Source organism: Octopus sinensis, linkage group LG4, assembly GCF_006345805.1.
Source record: "Octopus sinensis linkage group LG4, ASM634580v1, whole genome shotgun sequence".
In the NCBI taxonomy this organism is placed as follows: domain Eukaryota; kingdom Metazoa; phylum Mollusca; class Cephalopoda; order Octopoda; family Octopodidae; genus Octopus; species Octopus sinensis.
The window spans coordinates 124,154,283-124,179,282 of NC_043000.1; the positions used below are offsets into that span (position 1 = coordinate 124,154,283).

General features: G+C 37.5%; 2 protein-coding genes across 6 annotated transcripts in view; one reads left to right on the forward strand and one right to left on the reverse strand.

Annotated features, from left to right (window-relative positions):
* LOC115210577 (solute carrier organic anion transporter family member 74D-like) overlaps positions 1-25,000 on the reverse strand; it is an 85,716-nt gene that overhangs the window by 9,035 nt on the left and 51,681 nt on the right. For 4 of the 5 annotated variants that reach the window (XM_036502427.1, XM_036502426.1, XM_036502428.1 and 1 more), the window contains 5 exons: positions 24,659-24,826; positions 15,035-15,199; positions 9,059-9,263; positions 3,091-3,262; positions 567-724 (listed from right to left, as the gene is read on the reverse strand). In XM_036502427.1, the coding sequence (XP_036358320.1) occupies positions 567-724; positions 3,091-3,262; positions 9,059-9,263; positions 15,035-15,199; positions 24,659-24,826 (868 nt within the window). The remainder of the gene's footprint in view (positions 1-566; positions 725-3,090; positions 3,263-9,058; positions 9,264-15,034; positions 15,200-24,658; positions 24,827-25,000) is intronic. The other variant, XM_036502430.1, reaches the window with a different exon arrangement.
* Positions 12,219-25,000, forward strand: part of LOC115210717 (solute carrier family 25 member 51) — a 49,599-nt gene continuing 36,817 nt past the window's right edge. Inside the window, exon 1 of the mRNA XM_036502431.1 lies at positions 12,219-12,353. Coding sequence (XP_036358324.1) covers positions 12,335-12,353 — 19 coding nt within the window. The 5' untranslated portion in view covers positions 12,219-12,334. The remainder of the gene's footprint in view (positions 12,354-25,000) is intronic.

Sequence of the window (25,000 nt, forward strand, 5' to 3'; positions counted from 1 at the left end):
CAGCCATTCCCAATACCTATTTCTTTACTACCCACAAGGGGCTAAACACAGAGGAGATAAACAAGGACAGACAGATGGATTAAGTCAATTATATCGACCCCAGTGCGTAACTGGTACTTAATTTATTGACCCCGAAAGGATGAAAGGCAAAGTCAACCTCAGCGGAATTTGAACTCAGAACGTAACGGCAGACGAAATACCGCTAAGCATTTCGCCCGGCGCGCTAACGTGTCTGCCAGCTTGCCGTCCCAATACCAACCACATTTTAGTGTGTACAGGTTCTTTTTGTTTAGTAAAATACTTGGTTGTGGGTTTGTATCTCAAAAATAGTGTGGAGCTTACCTTGAACAAACTACCGAACCCCATCTAGTACTTCATAACTAGCAGTGGAGGAGGCAAGAAATTGAGAAATTATGTCTTGATAGTAAATTAACCAGATCCTGTCTCATGTTTATCTGTCTGTAGAGCTCTAAACAAATTCTCTTCTCTGGTAATAAATAAATCATTATGCATATCATAAACTAATATTTATTTAAATGATAAAAGAAAAACATGCAACAACTTACTTTATTAAAGCAGTGATAACTGAGCTAAAACTTATGCAGCTGATAAAAGCTCTTATTGATAAGACAAGTGCTAGATAAATTCCTCCATAACATGTATTTGAACATATACCAGGTTTTGCCATTTGAGTTTTACCAACGCATGAACAATTAGAAAACGTCTGCAATAAAAATATCAATAAATAGCATTGTAAACTCATAATTGTAAAATTAAATTTGTGATACTTGTAATTGAAAAGGCTTTACATTAAATTGTAATTTTTTTTAAAGAATGAATGAGAAGCTAACTTGATAGGACTTGTAGAACAGATACTGTATGTCCATAATATTAATTGTATGAGAAAATAGCAAGAAACTAAACCAGTTGTTCTGAACCATTCTTTGTGTATGGACCCCTTTGATTCCTATTTCACTCTTTTGGACCCCCATAGCCATTTGATGTTTAAAAAAAGCTGATTGCTTTTTCATAATTAAATATTATTAGGAATTGTACATTATTTACATTATTTACATTCAACGGATATTTGTCCTCATCTTGTTTGTTGTTAACACAACGTTTTGGCTGATATACCCTCCAGCCTTCATCAGGTGTCTTGGGGAAATTTCGAACCTGGGTTCTCATTCCTAAGGTATTTTTCAATGTTGTTATTATTATTATTATTTTTATTATTATTATTATTATTGTTCAGGTCACTGCTTGGAATTGAAATGGAATCTTGGGTTAGTAGCCCGTGCTCTTAACCACTACACCATATGCCCGTGGGCATAGTGGTTAAGAGTGCGGACTACTAACCCCAAGATTCTGAGTTCGATTCCAAATAGTGACCTGAACAATAATAATAATAATAATAAAAATAATAATAATAACATCAAAAAATACCTTAGGAATGAGAACCCAGATTCAAAATTTCCCCAAGACACCTGATGAAGGCTGGAGGGTATATCAGCCGAAACGTTGTGTTAACAACAAACAAGATGAGGACAAATATCTGTCAAATGTAAATAATGTAAATAATGTACATAATTCCTCATCTTTTAAATATAGAACTATTATTAGGAATTGTATAAAAAAATATTAAAACATTTTGTTTATTGTATAAGTATAACCAAGTTATTTCACATAAACTTTAACGACAAACTCTTATGTGGACACCATCCCCTGAAGGTCATATGGACACCACCTGAGAACCACTGAACTAAACAGAAGATGTGATAGGTATTTTGGTACAAACAAACAACATAAATTATTCTGGAATATTAAAGAATATTTAAAGTATTTAGGAGAAGCAGAAATTTATCAGAAAGAGTGATATGATTTTTTCATGTAACAAAAATATTTATCAATAAATGCAGTCAATCACAAGAATATCATTAAAATAATGTGACTAATTGAACCAAATGAGCTGCAAGGCATAAGTCATAACATGTAGAGTACCCCAAGGTTCCATACTGGGTCCTGTACTCATCTGTACGTACTTTCATTATCTTACATATTACTTTAATGCTCTTGGTTTAAATCAGATGACCATTTAGCCTCTAAGCCATTACTCATTTCCTTAATTTATTGTTGATTTTCACATTAATTATTTCTAATTAAGAGTATGGTTTTAATTAGTATGCAAAACTTTGATTCTGGTTATTAGTAAAATATCAATCATATAAGAAAATAGTCATAAATTTGTTATTTAGCATCCAGGAAGGCAATAAGCTGGCAGGGTTGTTAGAGCATCAGAAATACTGCTGTATAGCATTAGTTCTGGTCTTCAGGCTCTGAGTTCAGACCCTATTGAAATCAAATTTAATAATAATGAAATTATTGTAAACAGTGCTCAGGTGCACCACAACTTGTCAAAAGTGCGTATAAAGTACATGCAGTAATGTACAAATGTCTGGAAAGTGAACAATGTATGAGTCAGATACATGCTTGCGTGTGTATGGAGGGAGAAAATCAGGTGTTGTGTTGGCGAATCTCAGGAAGCATGGAAATTTTGAAGGATGCAGTGCTTCGACAACCAACAACTGATGCCGGCAGTTTGTTCCATGCTTCAGCAACTCTAAGCGTGAAAAAATGTTTCCGAAAGTCTTGGAAGCTATGCTGTTTTCTGACTTTGTAAACATGTCCATTAGCCCCCAGGGTAGCCTGCATTAAATAAACTCATTACCAATGGTAGTCTATCCATGACCATTCCTTCATTTCTTTTTATCCAAGACCACATTAGCAGATGTCTCCTTCTTTTTAAGTCTCTAAGGTATGACATATAGGAGATTTAATTGCTGTTTCTAGCAGGTCATGCAACTATAGAGTAACTCCCTCACTAGTCTGAGTAACTTAGTTGTTGATTGAATTGATAAATGCCTGATCAAGTGGGTCAAATCACCTTCAAGTATTATATAATCCAGTTACTTAAAACCTTATTCATGACAGTGCAGTTTTGATCTGTTGGACATTCAGAAAAGAGAAAACAAAGAAAACAGAGAAAAGGTTGAAAGCAAATAAAACGGTATTATTACTATTAAAAAAACATACATTGGTTTTGATATTGTGATATTGACAGCCTGCATAGCATGGTGATTTGAATGACCTTCCATCTGCTCCACATACTGGTTCATAATCATGTTCATTACACTGTAGCTTGAGGGAACTGATTTGAAAACAGCTCAACTGGTTTAAATCTTGTTGTAAGGTAACTGGAGTAGGGCTATTGAGAAGAAATAATAAAAAAGCAAGTTACTGTTTGACACTTTGAACAATATCAATAATATTAACAAAAATATTCACAAAATATCATAATTTCATTGTCATCAGTTTACAAGGCTGTATTCATGAGTGATGAGGGGCAGGGGTCTCATGGAATGCTAGAATTGCAGGTGCTGGTAAAGTAATGTGCCACAAAAGGGGAACAGTAGGAAAAAAACCCAAACTTGCTATTTTCAGTTCAGTTTGTGTGCCTGTTTTAACTTAACAGTAATTTGCGTTGGACAAAACACATCGCTAAAATTGTCAAGAAGGTTGAGGGTGTCTTGGCATCACTCACCAAATCCTTTGTGAGCTGCTCTCCAGCTATCTATCTGCGGCTTTATATAGCTATGGTAAGACCTCACCTGGAATTTGCATCACCGGTCTGGAACCCCTATCTTGCCCAGGATATCAATTGTCTGGAAGCTGTTCAGCGACATGCAACCAAAAGAATACCCTCCATCAGGCATTTGCCATATTCTGAATGCCTTACTTCCCTGGGCATGGACACATTGAAACTCCGACGTCTGGCAGCTGACTTGGCAGACACCCATAAAATTATCAACGATCTTACAAACAATAACTCCGAGCACCTTTTCGAACTCCACCTGTCTAACACCCATGGACATATTTACAGAGTCAGAAAACAGCACAGCTCCCATGACTTTCGGAAACATTTTGTCATGCTGAGAGTTGCTGAAGCATGGAACAAACTGCCGGCATCAGTTGTTAGTTGTCGGAGCACTGCATCCTTCAAAATTTCCATGCTTTCTGAGATTCGCCAACACTACACCTGATTTTCTCCCCTCCACACACACACAAGCATGTATCTGACTCATACATTGTTCGCTTTCCAGACATTTGTACATTACTGCATATACTCTATACACACTTTCTGACAAGTTGTGGGTGCATCTGAGCACTGTATACAATAATTTCATTATTATTATTATTATTATTAACCATTTTGTTACTGTATTTGTTTTGAGATGCTCTGTATTTCTCTCAATTATTTTAGACATAGCCAAGAATTTAGTAAAATAACTTAGTTATCATTAAGCTAGTGTTAGAAACATTAATTCTGACTAAGGTTTAGTGGAAGATTTTAATTCAAAACTTATGAAAACAAGACATTTGTACTACAGAGCCAGAGCCGGCTTCAGCCAGGTTGGTAATGAAAGGGTTAAGGTCACAAATGTTGGGTATTGACTGAAAGGGTATGACTGCAAATAAAAGCAGCTGAAATGGGGTTCCTCTGAATAAGCTCTGGAGTAATATTAGTCAACAGGGTGCATAGCTTGAAGACCAGGGAATCCTTCTAGGAAATTTGGCTACTATTTCTGGCAGATTGAACAACCACTTATTGACCTCTATCTCTGTCTCTGTCTGTCTGTCTGTCTCTCTTTCTCTCTCTGAGTATACCAAGTAATAAAAATACCATGTAATGGCTTACATAAGAGACAATCTAACAAGTATCTCATTAAGTAAATTATGCTGAATATGCTCCTTTGTTACTCTTAAAATGAAACTGCACTCTTCAAAACTTGCACTGAGAATAAGGTCAAGATAAAATTTCTACCTGATTTTATAGCAAGTTGATGCAGGTAGTTTATCCCATCCTCATGCAATTGTTCATGCAATTGAAAAAAACTGCATTATTTATGGGATGACCCAGTACATAGTCTTATTTTCAGGTAATAAATATTTTCCTTTTGAAAATTTTGAAAGTAGGTGTAGGGGTGGCTGTGTGGTAAGTAGCTTGCTTATGAACCACATAGTTCTGGGTTCAGTCCCACTGCATGGCACCTTGGGCAAGTGTCTTCTACTGTAGTCTCGAGCCAACCAAAATTTTGCGAGTGGATTAGTTAGACAGAAACTGAAAGAAGCCCATCGTATATATGTATATATATGTGTGTGTGTGTGTGTATGTGTGTATGCTTCTGTGTCTGTGTTTGTCCCCCTAACATTGCTTGCCAACCGATGCTGGTGTGTTTACACCCCCGTAACTTAGTGGTTCAGCAAAAGAGACCGATAGAATAAGTACTAGGCTTACAAAGAATAAGTCCTGGGGTCGATTTGCTCAACTAAAGGCGGTGCTCCTGCATGGCCACAGTCGAATGACTGAAACAAGTAAAAGAGTAAAAGAGTATCCGTTTCATTTTGTATAAGCACCAAGAAATTTAATGGAAGCCAAATTATAATTATTGTATGTATGCCATATTGGTTTCGAATTTTGGTACAAGGCCAGACATTTTTTGGGAGGGGTTAAGTTGATTGTATTGACCCCAGGATGCAACTGGTACTTGTTTTGTCAATCCCGAAAGGATAAAAGACAAAGTCAACTTTTGAAGAATTTTAACTCAGAATGCAAAGATGGACGAAATGCCACTCGGCTTTTAGCCTGGTGTGCTTATGGTTCTGCCAGCTCACTGCCTTCATATGTTTGCCATATTACCTGACATAATCGATGGTGGCAAAGGATTACTTCCACAGTTACCTATCATGTGACAAATAGCACTCAAGTTGTCAACATGTTTATAATCAAAGGTAATTTTAATAGTGTTTATATAAAGATATATTCTATGTGACAGGTTAATAGTTTTTCTTTATTGCTTTGTTTAAATATTGATAGGGCTTAATAATCAATGGAGGAAGAGCTTTGTCAATATTGATCTGATAATATCTAAGTCAACTGTGGTTTGTAGATAGAATAAAGACTGAACAAACATATGAGATAGACTATTGAACAAAGCCAGATAACACGAATAATCCTTTCTACGGTTGGTACAAGGCCTGAAATTTTTGGGGAGGGGATTAAGTCGATTACATCAACCTCAGTGTTTCACTGGTACTTAATTTGTCTATCCCGAAAGGATAAAAGGCAAAGTTGACCTTGGCGGAATTTGAACTCAGAACATAGTAGCAGACAAAATACCTATTTCTTTATTACCCACAAGGGGCTAAACACAGAGAGGACAAACAAGGACAGACAAACGGATTAAGTCGATTATATCGACCCCAGTGCGCAACTGGTACTTATTTGATCGACCCTGAAAGGATGAAAGGCAAAGTTGACCTCGGTGGAATTTGAACTCAGAACATAGTGGCAGACAAAATACCTATTTCTTTACTACCCACAAGGGGCTAAACACAGAGAGGACAAACAAGGACAGACAAACGGATTAAGTCGATTATATCGATCCCAGTGCATAACTGGTACTTATTTAATCGACCCCGAAAGGATGAAAAGCAAAGTCGACCTCAGTGGAATTTGAACTCAGAATGTAACGGCAGACAAAATACCACTAAGCATTTCGCCGGGCATGCTAAGAATTTGCTGCTTTAGATAACACAAATAATCCTTCCTACTCTAGGCACAAGGCCTGGCATTTTTAGGAAGGAGACCAGTGCGTAACTGGTACTTAATTTATCCCCCCCCCCCAAGGATGAAAGGTAAAGTTGACCCTGCATGGAATTTGAACTAGGAACAGAATGACAGACGAAATACTACTAAGCATTTCACTGGCTAACGATTCTACCAGTTTGCTGCCTTAGATAACACAAATAATAACTCAAACTTGTCACAGGTCATTATAAAGGACAGTCACTCCCAAACATATTTTTACTTACAGTGTACTTTAGAGAAGTTAGAAAATAAGAAAAAATATATATTCAAAATTGGATTTATGTATTTTGGCCTATAAATTGCAGTCAGGTAATTATTATTATTTCTTTATTCTTTGTGAAAGATGAGCTTGCTGTTTTGAGGGAAAAATTTTTTATATTTGCACCTATTTCAGTTAAACAGACCTTCATTTCATTATCTCTCTCTTACTCTCTCTCTCTCTCTCTCTTTTATTTAATGCTTGTGATTGAAGAAAAATCCAATTCACATAAATAGTACTGATGATGATGATGATGATGATGATGATGATGATGATGATGATGATAATGATGGCATACACCCCTCTATAAGTTGGGTTTATATCCCCAATGTCATATCTTCATCACCCTCTCCCCCCTCTCTTTCCCTGTCTATCTATCTATCCCTCTATCTATCTATCATTCTATCATTCTATCTATCTATCTATCTATCTATCTATCTATCTATCTATCTATCTATCTATCTGCCGCCTGTCTGTCTGTCTGTCTGTCTGTCTGTCTCTCTGTCAATCTATTCATCTATCTATGTATCTCTCACCACTCACACTTCACACAAAGTAGCTGTGTTTCTCCTCTGCTGCAAGACACCTTTTTCTGTCCCCCAATACCACTCCTCCTCTCAGTTAGGGAGCTTAACTTGCAAGTTACTCAATGACTTCACTGCTGCTGGTGCCATGTGAAAAGTACCCAGTACACTTTGTAAAGTATTTGACATGGAAAAGGCAACCAGCCATGGAAACCATGCCAAAGTTGGTGCAGTCTTCTGACTTGTCATTTCCTGTCAAACCAGCCAACCCAGCATTGAAAACGGATGATAAATGATGATGATAGTGGAGATGCTACTGCTGCTGTTGCTGTTGAGCGAAGCGGTCTTCGTCCCAGAGCTTGCAAGATGGGAGAAGTCCGAAACATGATCCTTTGCTATTCATAAGACCCGCAGAAGAGAAAGCAGGTCAAACCCCGACACCGAGAGCATCAATGGATGGATGAATGCGCATCCAGGCTCAGCAGTTGCAGTGGAAGTCGGGGACAAGAAACAGGAAGAAAGAGTGAGAGAAAGTTAGGGCGAAAGAGTACAACAGGGGTCGCCACCACTCCCTGCCGGAGCCTCATGGAGCTTTAGGTGTTTTCACTCAATAAACACACACAATGCCCGGTTTGGGAATCGAAACCGTGATCCTCCGACCACAAGTCCGCTGCCCTAACCACTGAGCCATTGCGCCTCCTGATGCTGCTGCTGCTGCTGATGGACTACTTAAGTTTTACCAAATCTACTCACAAGACTTAGGATGGCCCAGAACAAGAACAGAAAATACTTGCCCAAAGTGCAGCACAATGGGACTGAAGCCGTGATCATATGGTTAGGAAGCAAGCTTCTTACCAGACAGCCATAGCTGCACCTGTATATACTCTTTTACTTGTTTCAGTCATTTGACTGTGACCATGCTGGAGCACTGCCTTCAGTTGAGCAAATCAACCCGAGGACTTATTCCTTGTAAGCCTAGTACTTATTCTATCGGTCTCTTTTGCCGAACCGCTAAGTTACGGGAACGTAAACACACCAGCATTGGTTGTCAAGAGATGTTGGGATGACAAACACAGACACAAACACACACACACACACACACACACACACACACACACACACACACACACACATATATATACATATACATATATACGACGGGCTTCTTTCAGTTTCCGTCTACCAAATCCACTCACAAGGCTTTGGTCAGCCTGAGGCTATAGTAGAAGACACTTGCCCAAGGTGCCACGCAGTGGGACTGAAGCTGGAACCATGTGGTTGGTAAGCAAGCTACTTACCACACAGCCACTCCTGCGCCTATCTACATCAATATAGGATAGTATGTCCAACAAAAATACTTTACTGTTCTTATTTAGACCAGTAATATAATTCCAAACAAAGTCTTGTGATAAATATAATCAACTAAACCTTTTGAAGGAACAACCCTGGCATGGCTGCAATCATCCAGTGAGTGTAACAAATAACATAGACAAAGAACAATACTATAACTGGCTTCTAATACTGATTCACACATAGCAGTCAGCAATCAAATCAATATTACCATATTACCTGTCTGCATAGCGTTGCAGGAAGTCTGTAACTTCCAATTCTGTTTGAGGGCAATGTATAAAAATTGGTATCCAGACTAAGAAAAGATCAAAGGTTACTAAAACCATGGAAAACTTCAAGCATTTTCTGAGATCCATTTTGTAGAAGCTCGTGATAACACCACCAACAATCATTCCAATGGAAGACATCAAGACAAATGTGGTACCTTTTGAGGGATAAGAAATATAAAAATATTAGTTTACATCATAAGAATTAGTTTACATCATAAGAAACTATGAGAGAATGAGAAATAATTCATTTTTACTGGTTGAACTATCTATCTAATGGTTAAACTATCTATCTATTGTTAAACTATCTATCTAATGGTTGAACTATCTATCTATGGTTAAACTATCTATCTAATGGTTAAACTATCTATCTATGGTTAAACTATCTATCTAATGGTTGAACTAGTGTCCAACCATTTTGGACCTGTGGGCTTATGCTGAACGGCTGATGTCGTGTGTGGGACGAGTCCGCCTGTCGGCCGAGTCTATTGTGTCAGTTGCTCTACCACCTTCCCTCAACCAGGAAGGCAAGGCAGTCGTCATCGTATTGGTGGCCATGCTGAAAGAATGTGTGTGGTGGACTCGAGCAAAAGGACTAGAGACAAACACTTACCTCTCTGGCCAATCGCTCATCAACTTTTGCAAGTACCACTTGAAAAGGAAGGTGAGAATGGAGAGGCAGGTTTTGTCTCGTGAAAGTTTCAAAAAAAGGTGGGTGAATGTAGCAAAGATGGTGCGTGCGAGTGACGAAACCACTTTGAGCATGATCCTGTAAATCATAAAAAGAGAGAGAGAGCACTCTGCTCTCATGTGTTTATTTCCTCCCTGCCTGAGGTTACAGTGGTCTTTTCTGTAGGCTTTTCTTTCCGTGGATAAACCTAATCTTGATTCTTACTTTTAAAAAAATTTCTTCTGTGATACACGAGCCATTTTGATCAACATTTTTTTTCCAATCCCTTTTGATTGGAATTTTACTTTTGTTCTTTTTTTCTTTTTTCTTTTTCATTTTCAAAAAGAAAAGCTCTACATTTGTATTTGTCCCCTCTGTGTTCAGCCCTGTGTGGCCAATAAAGAAAGTTATCTAATGGTTGAACTATCTGAAGTAGATAAAGCTATTAGTAACAGCATATAAATATTGGCTTAAAAGCCTTGGGCAACCTTTGAATTTTCCTAACCAAAGGGGTTTTTTTACTCAATATTTACATGCTATTATTTATAGCTTTATTTACTTTGAGTTCAAACTTAAAAACCAAAAATATTAGTATTTTTATGTAGCACTTTGAGCAAGTATAAGAATAGTTTCCACAAGTTCTCCATGTTTGAATTATTTTTAGCATTATATAAATGTAACTATATATAAGTTCAATATTTAAAAATAAATAGGCGTAGGAGTGGCTGTGTGCTAAGTAGCTTGCTTACGAACCACATGGTTCCAGGTTCAGTCCCTCTGCATGGCACCTTGGGCAAGTGTCTTCTACTATAGCCTCGGGCCGACCAAAGCCTTGTGAGTGGATTTGGTAGACGGAAACTGGAAGAAGCCCATCGTATATATATATATATATATATATATATATATATATGTATGCGTGTCTGTGCTTGTCCCCCAACATCGCTTGACAACCGATATATATATATAATATATATATATATATATGTGTGTGTGTGTGTGTATGTGTATATGTTTGTGTGTCTATGTTTGTCCCCCCAACATCGCTTGACAATTGATGTTGGTCTGTTTACATCCCCCGTAACTTAGCGGTTTGGCAAAAGAGACTGATAGAATAAGTACTAGGCTTATAAAGAATAAATCCTGGGGTCGATTTGCTTCGCTAAAGGCGGTGCTCCAGCATGGCCACAGTCAAATGACTGAAACAAGTAAAAGAGAGAGTAAAAGAGAGAGTATGTATTAGACATATACTTAAGATTCTACCACTGTATGTGTTTATATTACATTAACAATAAGACAGCAGACTGTCTTTTTGATTTTAACAGAACCTTATTTCCAACCAATCAAATCTTATCATTATTTTCCGGTAATCAAATGTTATTATGTGCTGATGGATCGTCTGCTTGTATTCAATGAACATTGTTATGAATAAGATTAGAAGAATGTCATTAGTAGGAGTGCAAACAAATAAGTGTAAACAAATACGACCACTATTCTACTAGTATATTACAGTTCATGAACATCTTGGAATGTAAAACTAACAATCTCTTCACCAAAATGGAGGAAGACATGGAAAAATTGGGTACATATCAGCTTTGTGGTTAATCACAGAAGTCAAATGTATAACTCCATTATTCCTGTTCTCTCCTCTGGTTAAGGTTGGGTTACAGTTTTGTTTTTATAATAATAATAATAATAATAATAATAATAATAATAATTTCTATGTAATCTCAAGTTTTAAAACAAACAATTTTCTTATGGTTTCTTAAACATTCACTAGTACAACACTAAGTACAAAACCAAATATATGGCACCCTAGGCATAATACCAACATGAACTTCCAACTTGTTGTCTCTTGAGGTCTCTGGGTGAAACTTGGAGCCAACTCGTACAAATGTAAAGCCAAAGTCAAACATATAATAATAATAACAACAACAACAACAACAATAACAATAATAATAATACTAATAATAATAGAAGCTGTGCAAAGGCAAATAAGAATAATAACATGCTTATTGTATACAGTGCTCAAGTGTTCTGTATCACATCAGAAAAGGTTGAAAGGCAGAATAGAGAGCTGACATATAAATAAAGTAAAGAAAGTCAGCAATAGAAGCTAGAAGTATTTACACAATACACTGAATAAAACACAAAAAGATAGAAAAATGGACATTAAGATAGTCGTAAAGAGGAATGGATGCATAGACACGTCAGGAGTAGTGTTGGTAAATTTTGGGAACAGAACTTTTGAAGGCTGCAGCGTCCTGACAGCTAATAACCGACATGGATAGTTTATCCCATGATTTGACAATTCTGTGTGCCATAAGAAAAAAAAAAAATGTTTTTGAAGGTCATGGGTGCTGCTGCTGCAAAACTGTTTTTTTTTTATTCTATAAGTGCTTGTCTATGTGTGGTAGAGATACTGAATTCAAAAAGGTGGCCAAATTTGTTGAGGGAAAGATGGTGGATAACCTTGTGAGCTTCTACTAAGTCCACTACTAGAAGATGATGAAGTGATTAACCAACAAAACTGTGAGATTAAATTGTACCAGATAACATCTAATGAAGTCAGAATCTGCAGGTATGGTAATGATAGTTTTTATGAGAACTTGGAATATATCCCCAAAGATTCATTCCACATTAAAACTATCTATCTATCTATCTATCTATCTATCTATCTATCTATCTATCTATCTATCTATCTGTCTGTCTGTCTGTCTATCTATCTATCTATCTATCTATCTATCTATCTATCTATCTATCTATCTCTCTCTCTCTCTCCTCTCTCTCTCTCTCTATATATATATATATTATATATATATATATATATATATATTTGTCTGCCTGCTTGCCTGCCTGCCTACGCGTTTCTCTCTCTCTCTCACTCTCTCCCTCTCTCTCTCTCTCTCACTCTCTCTCCACACACACACACACACACACATGAAAGCGGCTTATTGTTAGTTAGAAGTATGTCATTTTTACTGCAAGAAAGCAATTATCAAAGTCTATATTGCCAAGAAAATTCTGAAAATTATAATTTTAATATTCTTTTTATCAAAATATGATTCTCAAAATTTTATTATTAATAATTTCATATACACAATTCACTTAGAAACATTACTTCTAATTCATTATGAAATTGTCTTGTTGCACCGCAAGAAAGCATTTTTAATGTCTGTTTATATTTCACTATAACTACAAAAGTGTCTCCCACTGACTTTGTTTTTTCATAACTTTGTAAATAAACAGATATTTTATAATGAAATTTTCTACAAATACGTTTTAGAAGCTGCAAATTTTGAAGGGAGGGGAATTTTAGATAATTTACATACCTTGACTTTGTTTCCTCATAACTTTCAGAAAATTGATTGTTTTTGGAGGAAATTTTCTACAAATACTTTTCAGATTTTTTAGATTACAAATATATCAGAAGTTAATGTGAAAAGAAACTTGGATCGGGTGTGCTATATTTCACACATCTTGGTTGATTTCCTCATCTATTTTGATGATGTTTAACAATTTCTGGGTTCATTCCCACTGCGTGGCACTTTGGGCAAGTGTCTTCTACTATAGCTTCGCGCCGACCAAAACTTTGTGAGTGGATTTGGTAGATGGAAACTGAAAGAAGCCCGTCATATATATGTATATATATATGTATGTGTGTGCATGTGTGTATGCTTGTGTGCCTGTGTTTGTCCCCCCAACATCGCTCGACAACCGATGCTGGTGTTTTTATGTCCCTGTAACTTAGCGGTTCAGCAAAAGAGACTGATAGAATAAGTACTAGGCTTACAAAGAATAATTCCTGGGGTTGATTTGCTCGACTAAAGGTGGTGCTCCAGCATGGCCACAGTCAAAATGACTGAAGCAAGTAAAAGAGTAAAAGAGAAAGGTAGTACCATTTGAAAACACTAGTTTATGTGTCAAAATAATAATATAGCCAGTCAATAAATCAATGAAATATATTACCAGAGTAAAATAGATAGTGGGATTGATATGATTGAGTGAAATCTTTGAAGTGGTACCCTAACATGGCCGCAGTCCAATGACTGAAACCAGTAAAAGAACAAGCAAATAAAAAATATCTAGTATACATGGGTGTGTGGTTAAGAAGCTTGCTTTGCAAACATGTGGTTTTGGGTTCCTACTGTGCAGCACCTTGTGTTAGTGTCTTCTATTATAGCTCCAGGCCAATCAATGCCCTGTGAGTGAATTTGGTGGAGAGAGACTGTGAAGCCTGTTGTGTGTGTGTGTGTGTGTGTGTGTATGTATGTGTGTGTGTGTGTGTATGTATGTGTGTGTGTGTGTATATGTATGTAAGTACGTATGTATATATGTATGTGTGTGTGTATATATGTATATATATATATATATATATATATATATATATATACAGAATTGGCCATAAGTCACCCGACAGTAATCAAAATTCCACAAATACTATCTGTAATTCTGTATTGACTTGAATGGAAAAATGTGTCGCTGAAGAAGGACTTCAGTTTTGAACAATTTTCATGATATTTCATATTTAGATACTTTTATTAAATTTATTCATTTGTTAAATATAAATAAATCTTGGAATTAAACAGGGTTTGATTTACTGTCAGGTGACTTTCGGCCAACCCTGTATCATCAACATCATCATCATCATCATCATCATCGTTTAACGTCCATTTTCCATGCTGGCATGAGTTGGACAGTTTGACTGAGGTCTGGAAAGCCAGTGGCTGCACCAGGCTCCAATCTGATCTGGGAATGTTTCTATAGCTTGATGCCCTTCTTAATGCCAACTGCTCCAAGAGTGTAGTGGGTGATTTTTATGTTCACTTGTACAGGAGCCAGTCAGGTAGTCCTGGCATTGATCCCATTTGGATGGTGCTTTTTATGTACCACCAGCTTGGAAGCCAGTCAGGGGGCACTGGCATCGACCACATTCAGATGATGCTTTTTATGTGCCACCAGCATGGGAGCCAATCAGGCAGATGTCTTTGTGTGTGTGCCCTTCTTATTTGTACTCTACCATCATGTGACAACCAGAGTTGGTTTATTTATGTCTCTGAAACTTAGCAGTTCAGCAAAAGTGACCAACAGAATAAGTACCAGACTTAAAAAAAAAGAAACAAAATACAAAAAAAAACAAATAAGTACTGGTGTCAATTTGTTCAATTAAACACTTTAAGGCAGTGCCCCAGCAAGGCCGCTGTCCAATGACTGAAACAAGTAAAAGATAAAACATGAAATTTAATTGGAAATAAAACTTACTGACGACAATATTGGTTTTCCATGAAGTCCATTTAAATTGAGTTTCAAAATATTTTGGTATGAAGGGTAAAGTGCCAGATGCAGAGAATATAATCAGACCTATATGTCCTAAGATTAAAATCAATAATGGGTTTTTTGCCATGTTGTAAAATGTCTGGATCATATCTAATAAAAAAGAAAAAGAATTTAGGAAATAGTTAATATTAATATCATAATATTAAGTGATAATTTTGAAATATTCATATTATAGGTGCAGGAGTGGCTGTGTGGTAGTAGCTTGTTTACCAACCACATGGTTCCAGGTTCAGCCCCACTGCGAGGTTCTTTGGGCAAGTGTCTTCTACTATAGCCTTGGGCTGACCAAAACCTTGTGAGTGGATTTGGTCGATGGAAACTGAAAGTCTGTCGTGTGTTTATATATATATGTTTATATGTATATGTTTTTGTGTCTCTATTTGCTCCCCTTCCCACAATCGCTTGACAAATGATATTGGTGTGTTTACACCCCCATGACTTAGTGGTTCAGTAAACGAGACTGATAGAATAAGTATTAGGCTTACAACAAATAAATCCTGGGATTGATTTGTTTGACTAAAGGCGGTGCTCAAGCATGGTTGCAGTCAGAATGACTGAAACAAATAAAAGAATATTTCCTTATGGATATTCATAGGATATTGTCTATTTGGGAGTTAAATTTGGTTTCAAATTTTGGCACAAGGTCAGCAATTTCGAGATAAGGATAAGTCAATTATATTGACCCCAGTGTGTGACTGGTACTTGTTTTATAAACTACAAAAGGATAAAAGACAAAGTCATTTCAGCAGAATTTAAACTTTGAACTATTTATTTAATTTTGAAAACAAAAATTTATTTTATGGTTAATTATTCTTTTCTTAAAATTTTTTTTACTTGTTTCAGTCATTTGACTGTGGCCATGCTGGAGCACTGCCTTTAGTCAAGCAAATCGACCCCAGAACTTATTCTTTGTAAGCCTAGTACTTATTCTATCGGTCTCTTTTGCTGAACCACTAAGTTACGGGGCCGTAAACACACCAGCATCTGTTGTCAAGTGATGTTGGGTGGGGGAACAAACACAGACACTCAAACACACACACACATATGTACATATACATATATACGATGGGCTTCTTTCAGTTTCCGTCTACCAAATCCACTCACAAGGCTTTGGTCAGCCAGAGGCTATAGTAGAAGACACTTGCACAGGGTGCCACGCAGTGGGACTGAACCCAGAACCATGTGGTTGGTAAGCAAGCTACTTACCACACAGCCACTCCTGCGCTTATGAATTGTTTATATTTTGAATTATTTTGAATAATTTTTGTTTACATTTTGAACCATTAACATATACTTAAGGGCACCAAAACCTTTTAAGTGCTTAGGGCCTCTATAGATCTTAAACCGGCTCTGCCCAAAAGGATGAAAGGCAAAATTGATCTTGGTAGAATTTGAACTATGAACATAAAGATGGATGAAATACCGCTAAGCTTTTTCCCCAGCATGCTAACAACTCTGCTAGTCATTAATATTAAAGTCCCAAATAAGGCAGTGAGCTGGCAGAGTGGTTAGCATGCTGGGTGAAATGTTTAGTGGCATTTCGTCTGCTGTTACGTTCTGAGTTCAAATTCTGCCGAGGTCGACTTTGCCCTTCAGAGTCGATTAAACAAGTACCAGTTATGCACTGGGGTTGATATAATCGACTTAATCCGTTTGTCTGTCCTTGTTTGTCCTCTCTGTGTTTAGCCCCTTGTGGGTAGTAAAGAAATAGATATTTCTTCCACCTTTACGTTTATAGTTCAAATTCTACCAAGATCAACTTCATCTTTCATCCTTTTGCAGGGCCAGATTAAGACCTGTGGGGGCACATGGCCTAGTGGTTAGAGCAGCAGACTCGCAGTTGAGAGATTGTAGGTTCGAATCTCAGACCGGGTGATGTATGTGTTTATGAGTGAAACACCTAAGCTCCACGTGGATCCGGCAGAAGGTAATGGCAAACTTCTGCTGACTCTTTCATCACAACTTTCTCTCACTCTTTCCTCCTGCATCTTGCAGCTCACCTGCGACAGACCGGCTTCCAGTCCAGGTGGGGAACCTATACGCCAAGGAAACCGGGAAACTGGCCCTGATGAGCCAGGAATGGCTCGAGAAGGAACAAACAGATTAAGACCCATAGAAGCCCTAAGCACTAAAAAGGTTTCGGTACCCTCAAGTGTATGTAAATAGCTCAAAATGTAAACAAAAATAATTCAAAATGTAAACAATAATAAATCATAAAATAAGTTTTTATTTTTCAAAATGAAATAAAATTCACAGTAAGATAGAAAATAATGTCTATTTTTGTATACTTCCACTTTATTTATATTTGAAAAGTTTTCTGGTTTTTTTTTTTAATTGCAAAGTGTTTGATGATATCGTTAAAATTAATTTAATGTAAAATTTCTCCTATATTTAGTAGAGATAAGGCATTATGAATATTATTCTAGCGAGTTTAAAGTGATTTCTTTTGTACTGTACACCATTTTCATTTCTGTGGTGCCCCCATCCCTTGATGCCCTAAGCACATGCTTATTTTGTTTAATGGGTTTATCCAGTTCTGTTTTTGGGGGTCAATGAAATAAGTACCAGTCAAGCACTGGGGTTGATATAATTAACTTGCCCCCTCCCCCATAATTTCTGGCCTTGTGTTAAAATTAGAAATCATTATTATTAATAACTTTGCCAGTCATCCTTTAACTCTTTAGCATTCAGATTTCTCTGTCAGCTTGCCACCTTGGATTGGGCATGTATTGAGAAAGGAACTGAATTATCGTTGCATGGTTACCTTGATTTGGCAACCTGAGGGGAAGAGAAAAGTTTGTAGACCAAAAACCACATGGAGAAGGACAGTGGAAAAGGAAAGGAATCAAGCTGGATGGTCATCATGGAGTGCAGCAAAAAAACTTACAAAACAGAGGAATAAATGGAAAACGAGAATGGAGGCCTTATGCGCCAGCTGGCACAAAGAGGACAGATAGATATGTCTCAGTGTGATCATTGTGGAGGCACATGGCCTAGTGGTTAGAGCAGCGGACTCGTGGTCGTGGGATCATGGGTTCAAATTTCAGACCAGGCAATGTGTGTGTTTATGAGCAAAACACTTAAGCTCCATGTGGCTCCGGCAGAAGGTAATGGCGAACTTCTGCTGACTCTTTCGCCACAACTTTCTCTCACTCTTTCCTCCTGCATCTTGCAGCTCACCTGCGACGGACCAGCGTCCTGTCCAGGTGGGGAACCTATAAGCTAAGGAAACCGGGAAACCGGCCCTTATGAGCCAGGCATGGCTCGAGAAGGAATAAACAACAACAGTATGATCATTGATATTCTGAATGTAGCAGAATTAGGAGGAAATAAAGGTATAACTTCAGAACAAAATTTATTCACCAAAGAACTGTAAGAGAAGTACTGTAAATGCAGTAAACTAGAATACATTGCTGAACTTGAAGAAGCAATAAGTCATTTCAAATACAGCAGAAACATTTTTTTAATGATAGTTCATTAATTAGCCCAAGTTAGCACAAATTAACAGAGCATTGCTTTTTCTTTTTTTTTCTTCTGGGTACTGCTTGCTTGATAGTTCCAGTAATTTGAGTACCAGATAAAATGGGGCTGGGTGAGTTGTTACCATATATATATATATATATATATATATATATATATTTGTAGTTGTTTTCTTGTTTTTTTTAATGGTAATTTATGCTTTATCATTCAGTTATTTTTATATTTTTATTCAGTCACGCATGTTGGCACTGGTGCCAATTAGCACGATTTGTTTCATCATGCGTATAATCAAATGACTCATTAATTAATTAAATAACTATCTAATTAATTGACATTAAAACAGTAATGATATACATTTGGTGCTTGTGTTTTAATTGCCAGCATGATCCTTCCGAAATACAACAGTATTTGTTGGAACAACTTTACCATTTACAGCCAAAACTCACTTTGGATTCAAATTCAGAATTCTTGAACTTACAATATCAATATATTTGTAACACTCACATACACAAACATAGACAGACACACATATAAATGTGTGTATTTGTGTGTGTGTGTGTGGTGTGTGTGTGTGTGTATGTGTAGCTGGTAGTTTTTAGCTTTTTTTCCAACCAAGAACTTTTTAACCTAATATACTGGGTTCAAATTTTGATTCAAGGTCAGCAATTTGAAGGGGTTAAGCTGATTACATTAACCTCAGTTTTTATCGATCCTGAAAGGATGAAAGGTATGCCAGCATCAGTTGTTAGTTGTCAGAGCACTGCATCCTTCAAAACTTCCATGCTTCCTGAGATTCGCCAACACTACACCTGATTTTCTCCCCTCCATACACATGCAAGCATGTATCGGACTGATACACTGTTCACTTTCCAGACATTTGTACATTACTGCATATACTTTATATGCACTTTTGACAAGTTGTGGTGCACCTGAGCACTGTATACAATAATTTCATTATTATCCTTATTATTATTATTATTATTATTATTATTATTATTATTATAAAGTGAAACTCAGTGGAATTTGAACTCAGAATGTAAAGATGGACAAAATGCTGCTGCTAAGCATTTTTCCCAGCATGCAAACAATTCTGCCACCTCATCGCCTTTTTTTAACCTAACATATTATACACTATTATTTATAGCTGTGTAATATATATGTTAATTGTTTTCATGTTCAGTTGTAATAAAATCAATTTTGTAGAGTACAAATTATTATTCATAAACTGAAATTGTAGTTGTGGGCGATGTCAGTGCCGCCTAAATGGCTCCCATGCTGGTGGCATGCAATAAGCACCATTCACGTGTGGGTCTTTGCCAGTGCTGCTTGACTGGCTCCTCATGCAGGTGGAATGTAAAAAGCACCATCCGAACATGGTCGATGCCAGCCCTGACTGGCTCCTGTGCCAGTGGCACGTAAAAAGCACCATCCAAATGTTGCTGATGTCAGTGCTGACTGACTGGCTCCTGTGCCGGTGGCACGTAAAAAGCACCCACTACACTCTCAGAGTGATGGGCGTTATGAAGGGCATCCAGCTGTAGAAACATTGCTAGATCAGATTGGAGCCTGGTGCGGCCTGCTGGCTTGTCAGTCCCCAGTCAAACCGTCCAACTCATGCCAGCATGGAAAATGGATGTTAAACGATGATGGTGATGATGAGAATATTATTGACAGTAGCTTCAAAGTTTCAGCAAGTTAAGCCATCAGTGGACTGCAATTCATTGAAATTAATCTTAGTTTTATATAGTCTGTGTTGAGTTAAAATCTTCATTGGTTGTGTGAGTTTGAGAGGCATGGCTATAAGGTTTTAGGGTGGATTGTTATTGGCTAAATTTGGGGTTGTGTTATTGTTTAGAATTTATTCATGTATGTAGAACTTTGTGAGCAGATGTGTATATTTAGCTGTGTCCTGTGTTGCAGGTTGGCATAGGACAAGAAAAACAAGCATAAGTTAAACAAATTTCTATACTAACAGCACCATGACATGTTCAATGAATAAACTCAACCTAAATTCTTTTGTGAATCCCTAAAACATTCAATTACAAAAATGCTGAATCACTCACTTCCTAAGTTTTTAAATACCGGCATAAACTTTGAACTAAGCTTTGATCAAAGCAAAGGATTAAATTCAATACAACCAAATAATTCTATGTACTATACATGCACCTTTGATGATTTGTAGTGCACCTGAGCACTATGCACGACAAAATTATTATTATTGGAAGGTAAAAAACACCATTCGAGCATGATTGTTACCTGTGTCGCCTTACTGGCACTTGTGCTGGTGGCACATTTAAAAAACATTCAAGCGAGGTCGTTGCCAGTGCCACTGGACTGGCTTCTGTGCAGGTGGCACATGAAAAGCACCATTTGAGCGTGGCGGTTGCCAGTACCGCCTGACTGGCCCTCGTACTGGTGGCACGTAAAAGCACCCACTACACTTTCGGAGTGGTTGGCATTAGGAAGGGCATCCAGCTGTAGAAACTCTGCCAGATCAGATTGGAGTCTGGGGTAGCCATCTGGTTCGCCAGATCTCAGTCAAATCGTCCAACCCATGCTAGCATGGAAAGCAGACATTAAACGATGATGATGATGATGATGAACTAAAACTATTGGCACATCCACTAACTAAAAAAGCTTTCTATACCTATCTATATCCTTTTTATGAACCACTAAAAGCAATCCTATGATCTGAAGTGAACTCACCTAAATATATAAATATACACACCTGCTTACAAAGCTCTACATGCATGAATAAATTTTAAGCAATGACATAGCACTAAATTTAATCAATAAAAATATCTCCAAAACATTTTTGCATCACAACCCACCTTAAAACCTAATAACTACTCCATTCAAATCCACATACCCAAGGTAGATTTTAACTCAACAGAAACTATATAAAGCCAAGACTAGCTTCAATGGATCACAGTTTGATGATGGCTTAACTGGCCAAAACTTTAAAGCCATTATCAATAATATTCTTGTTTAAGAGTGATATATATATATATATATATACTCTTTTACTCTTTTACTTGTTTCAGTCATTTGACTGCGGCCATGCTGGAGCACCGCCCTTAGTCAAGCAAATCGATCCCAGGACTTATTCTTTGTAAGCCTAGTACTTATTCTATCAGTCTCTTTTGCCGAACCACTAAGTTACAGGGACTTAATCACACCAGCTTTGGTTGTCAAGCGATGTTGGGGGGGGGACAAACATACACACACACACACATATATATATATACATATACATATATACAATGGGCTTCTTTCAGTTTCCATCTACAAAATCCACTCACAAGACACTTGCTCAAAGTGCCATGCTGTTGGACTGAACCCAGAACAATGTGGTTGGTAAGCAAGCTACTTAACTACACAGCCACTCCTGTGCCTATATATATATATATTGAAAAGACCTGTTGAGTCAAGTAAAACCAATTTTATCTTTGTTGTGGCCAGTGCCCCCTAACTGGCCCCTGTTACGGTGGCACATAAAATGCATCATCTGAATGTGGTTGATGATAGTGCTCCTTGACTGGCTCCCATACTGGTGGCACATAAAAACTACCATCCGAACGTGGTCAATGCCAGGTCTGCCTGGCTGGCTCCTGTGCCAATGGCATGTAAAAAGCACTATCTGTATGTGGTCGATGCCAGTGCCCCCTGACAGGCACCCATGCCAGTAGCACATAAAAAGCACTATCTGAACTTGGTCAATGCCAGGTTTGCCTGACTGGCTCCTGTGCCAATGGCATGTAAAAAGCACCATCCGTATGTGGTCAATGCCAGTGCCCCCTGACAGGCACCCATGCCAGTAGCACATAAAAAGCACTATTTGAACGTAATCAATGCCAGGCCCACCTGACTAGCTCTTGTGCCGGTGACACGTAAAAAGCACTATCCAAACGTGATCGATGCCAGGCCTGCCTGACTGGCTCCTGTGCCAATGGCATGTAAAAAGCATCCACTACACTCTCAGAGCAGTTGGCATTAGGAAGGGCATTCAGCTGTAGAAACATTGCCAAATCAGATTGGAGCCAGGTGCAGCCTACTGGCTTTCCAGACCTCAGTCAAACTGTCCAACCCATGCCAGCATGGAAAACAGGCGTTAGATGATGATGATGATGATCTGGCACTCCATCAGTTATGATGACAAGAATTCCAGTCAATCTAATGATCGAAACAGCCTGTTTGTGAAATCAACGTGCAGGCAGCTGAGCACTCCACAGACACGCATATCCAGGGAGAGTCAGCATGACATAGAATGTGAGAAGGCTGGCTCTTTGAAATACAGGTACAACTCATTTTTGCCAGGTGAGAGGACTGGAGCAACAGGAAATAAAGTGTCTTGCTCAAGGACGTAATGTGCCACAGAGAATCAAACTCATTACTTTACACTCATGAACTGAACACCCTTACCACTAAACCTTACACCTACATTATGTATATATGAATACATGCTCTCACACATGCACACACACACACACGCACAGCACACACACATACATATACACGCACACACACACACACACATGTGTGTATTTTATTGTTGTAATAACTCTTCTTGTCCTTATAGTTCCAGGCTTGTCATTCATTTTTTTTACTGTGCTTATTGAAGTATGTTAACAGTAGCATTAATTGGTATGGTATCTCTATTCACATGCAACCCTGCCTACACACATACACACACACACACAAAACACACATACGCCCCCACACTATTCTGTCATCAGTCCAATTAAAATTCATATGCATGCACACATACATACAATCTATCTGTCTATATATCTATCTACATATTTATAAATATACAGTGTATGTGTGTGGTGTGTGTGTGTATATATATATATATGTATATATATATATATATATATATATATATATATATATATATATATATGTGTGTGTGTGTGTGTGTGTGTGTGTGCGCACACACAGAGAAAAAGACTTGGTAACAGCCTGCTTATTAAAGTGCAGTCAGTTGAAATTCGCTGACAGACACAGTACAAAGAGCAAAGAACAAGGATATAGTTATAATGTATGTGTAAAAGGTACTTAATGGCCACATCATCAATGATAAGGTCACAGGCTGTGATCAAAGAACTTTGACGAATGAATTAATCAATCAATTATTTTAGCCAAATATTAAATATGTAACTATCTAATTAATTGACAATTAAACTGAAGTGAACTACAACCAGTATTTATGTCTTCGCTTACAGCATAACCCTCCCAAAGTAGAACAATATTAATTAGAAAGAGCTTGTCAGAGCTTGTCATATAGGCATGAAATTTTACTGTGGTATCAAACTGAGAAGAATATTCATGCAATTTTTTCATCAGAAAAGAAGTTTTGGAATCAAGTGATATAAAGAATTTTTGAGATCCAATATATTCTTTTATTTGTTTCAGTCATTTGACAGCAGCCATGCCGGAGCACCGCCCTTAGTTGCACAAATCGACCCCAGGACTTATTCCTTTTAAGCCTAGCATTTATTCTATCAGTTCTTTTGCCGAACTGCTAAGTTACAGAGACGTAAGTGCACCAGCATCGGGTTGCCAAGCGATGTTAGGGTGACAAACACAGACACACAAACACAGGCACATTCACACACACACACGCACACACACACACATGCACACACACACACACACACACACACACACGCACACACACACACATGCACCACACACACACACACACACGCACGCACACACACACACATGCACACACACACACACACACATACATGACAGGCTTCTTCCAGTTTCCGTCTACCAAATCCACTCAAAAGGCTTTGGTTGGCCTGAGTCTATAGTAGAAGACACTTGCCTAAGGCGCCACACAGTGGGACTGAACCTGGAACCATGTGGTTGGTAAGCAAGCTACTTACTACACAGTCACTTCATTTTTGGACTGATAGTTTCTTAAGCAAATATATCTCATTATTAAAATTTATATAATTCAATTAATATTTTAAGTACTAGCATATTTTATGATTTTAGTTTTTTTTTATGAAATTGTAATTTTGGTTTAAAGCATTTCCACATGAGCGCTATAATTACCTTTGAAGGATAAAGTCTTTTTCTTCTCTGGTACATTTTCATTTTCTTTTAATTTTCTTGGGAATAAAAATAATGGCACTGACATTAATATGGCTGCAAAACCAAAAGTAAGGAATCCTAGCCACCAGGCACCAATCCATTGAGGATCAGAAGGTTTAAGAGAGGTTTCTGAAAGAAAAAAAGAAAATATTCACATTCATTTTTTGAACTGATCTTTAAAACTTACCAATTCATAAAAAAAATATATCCATCACATTTTGTCTTGCAAGGTACTTGGTGCCACATAAAAAGCTCTATGATGGTACCACGCAAAAGGTACTAGTATTTTGCCCTACTGTTCTA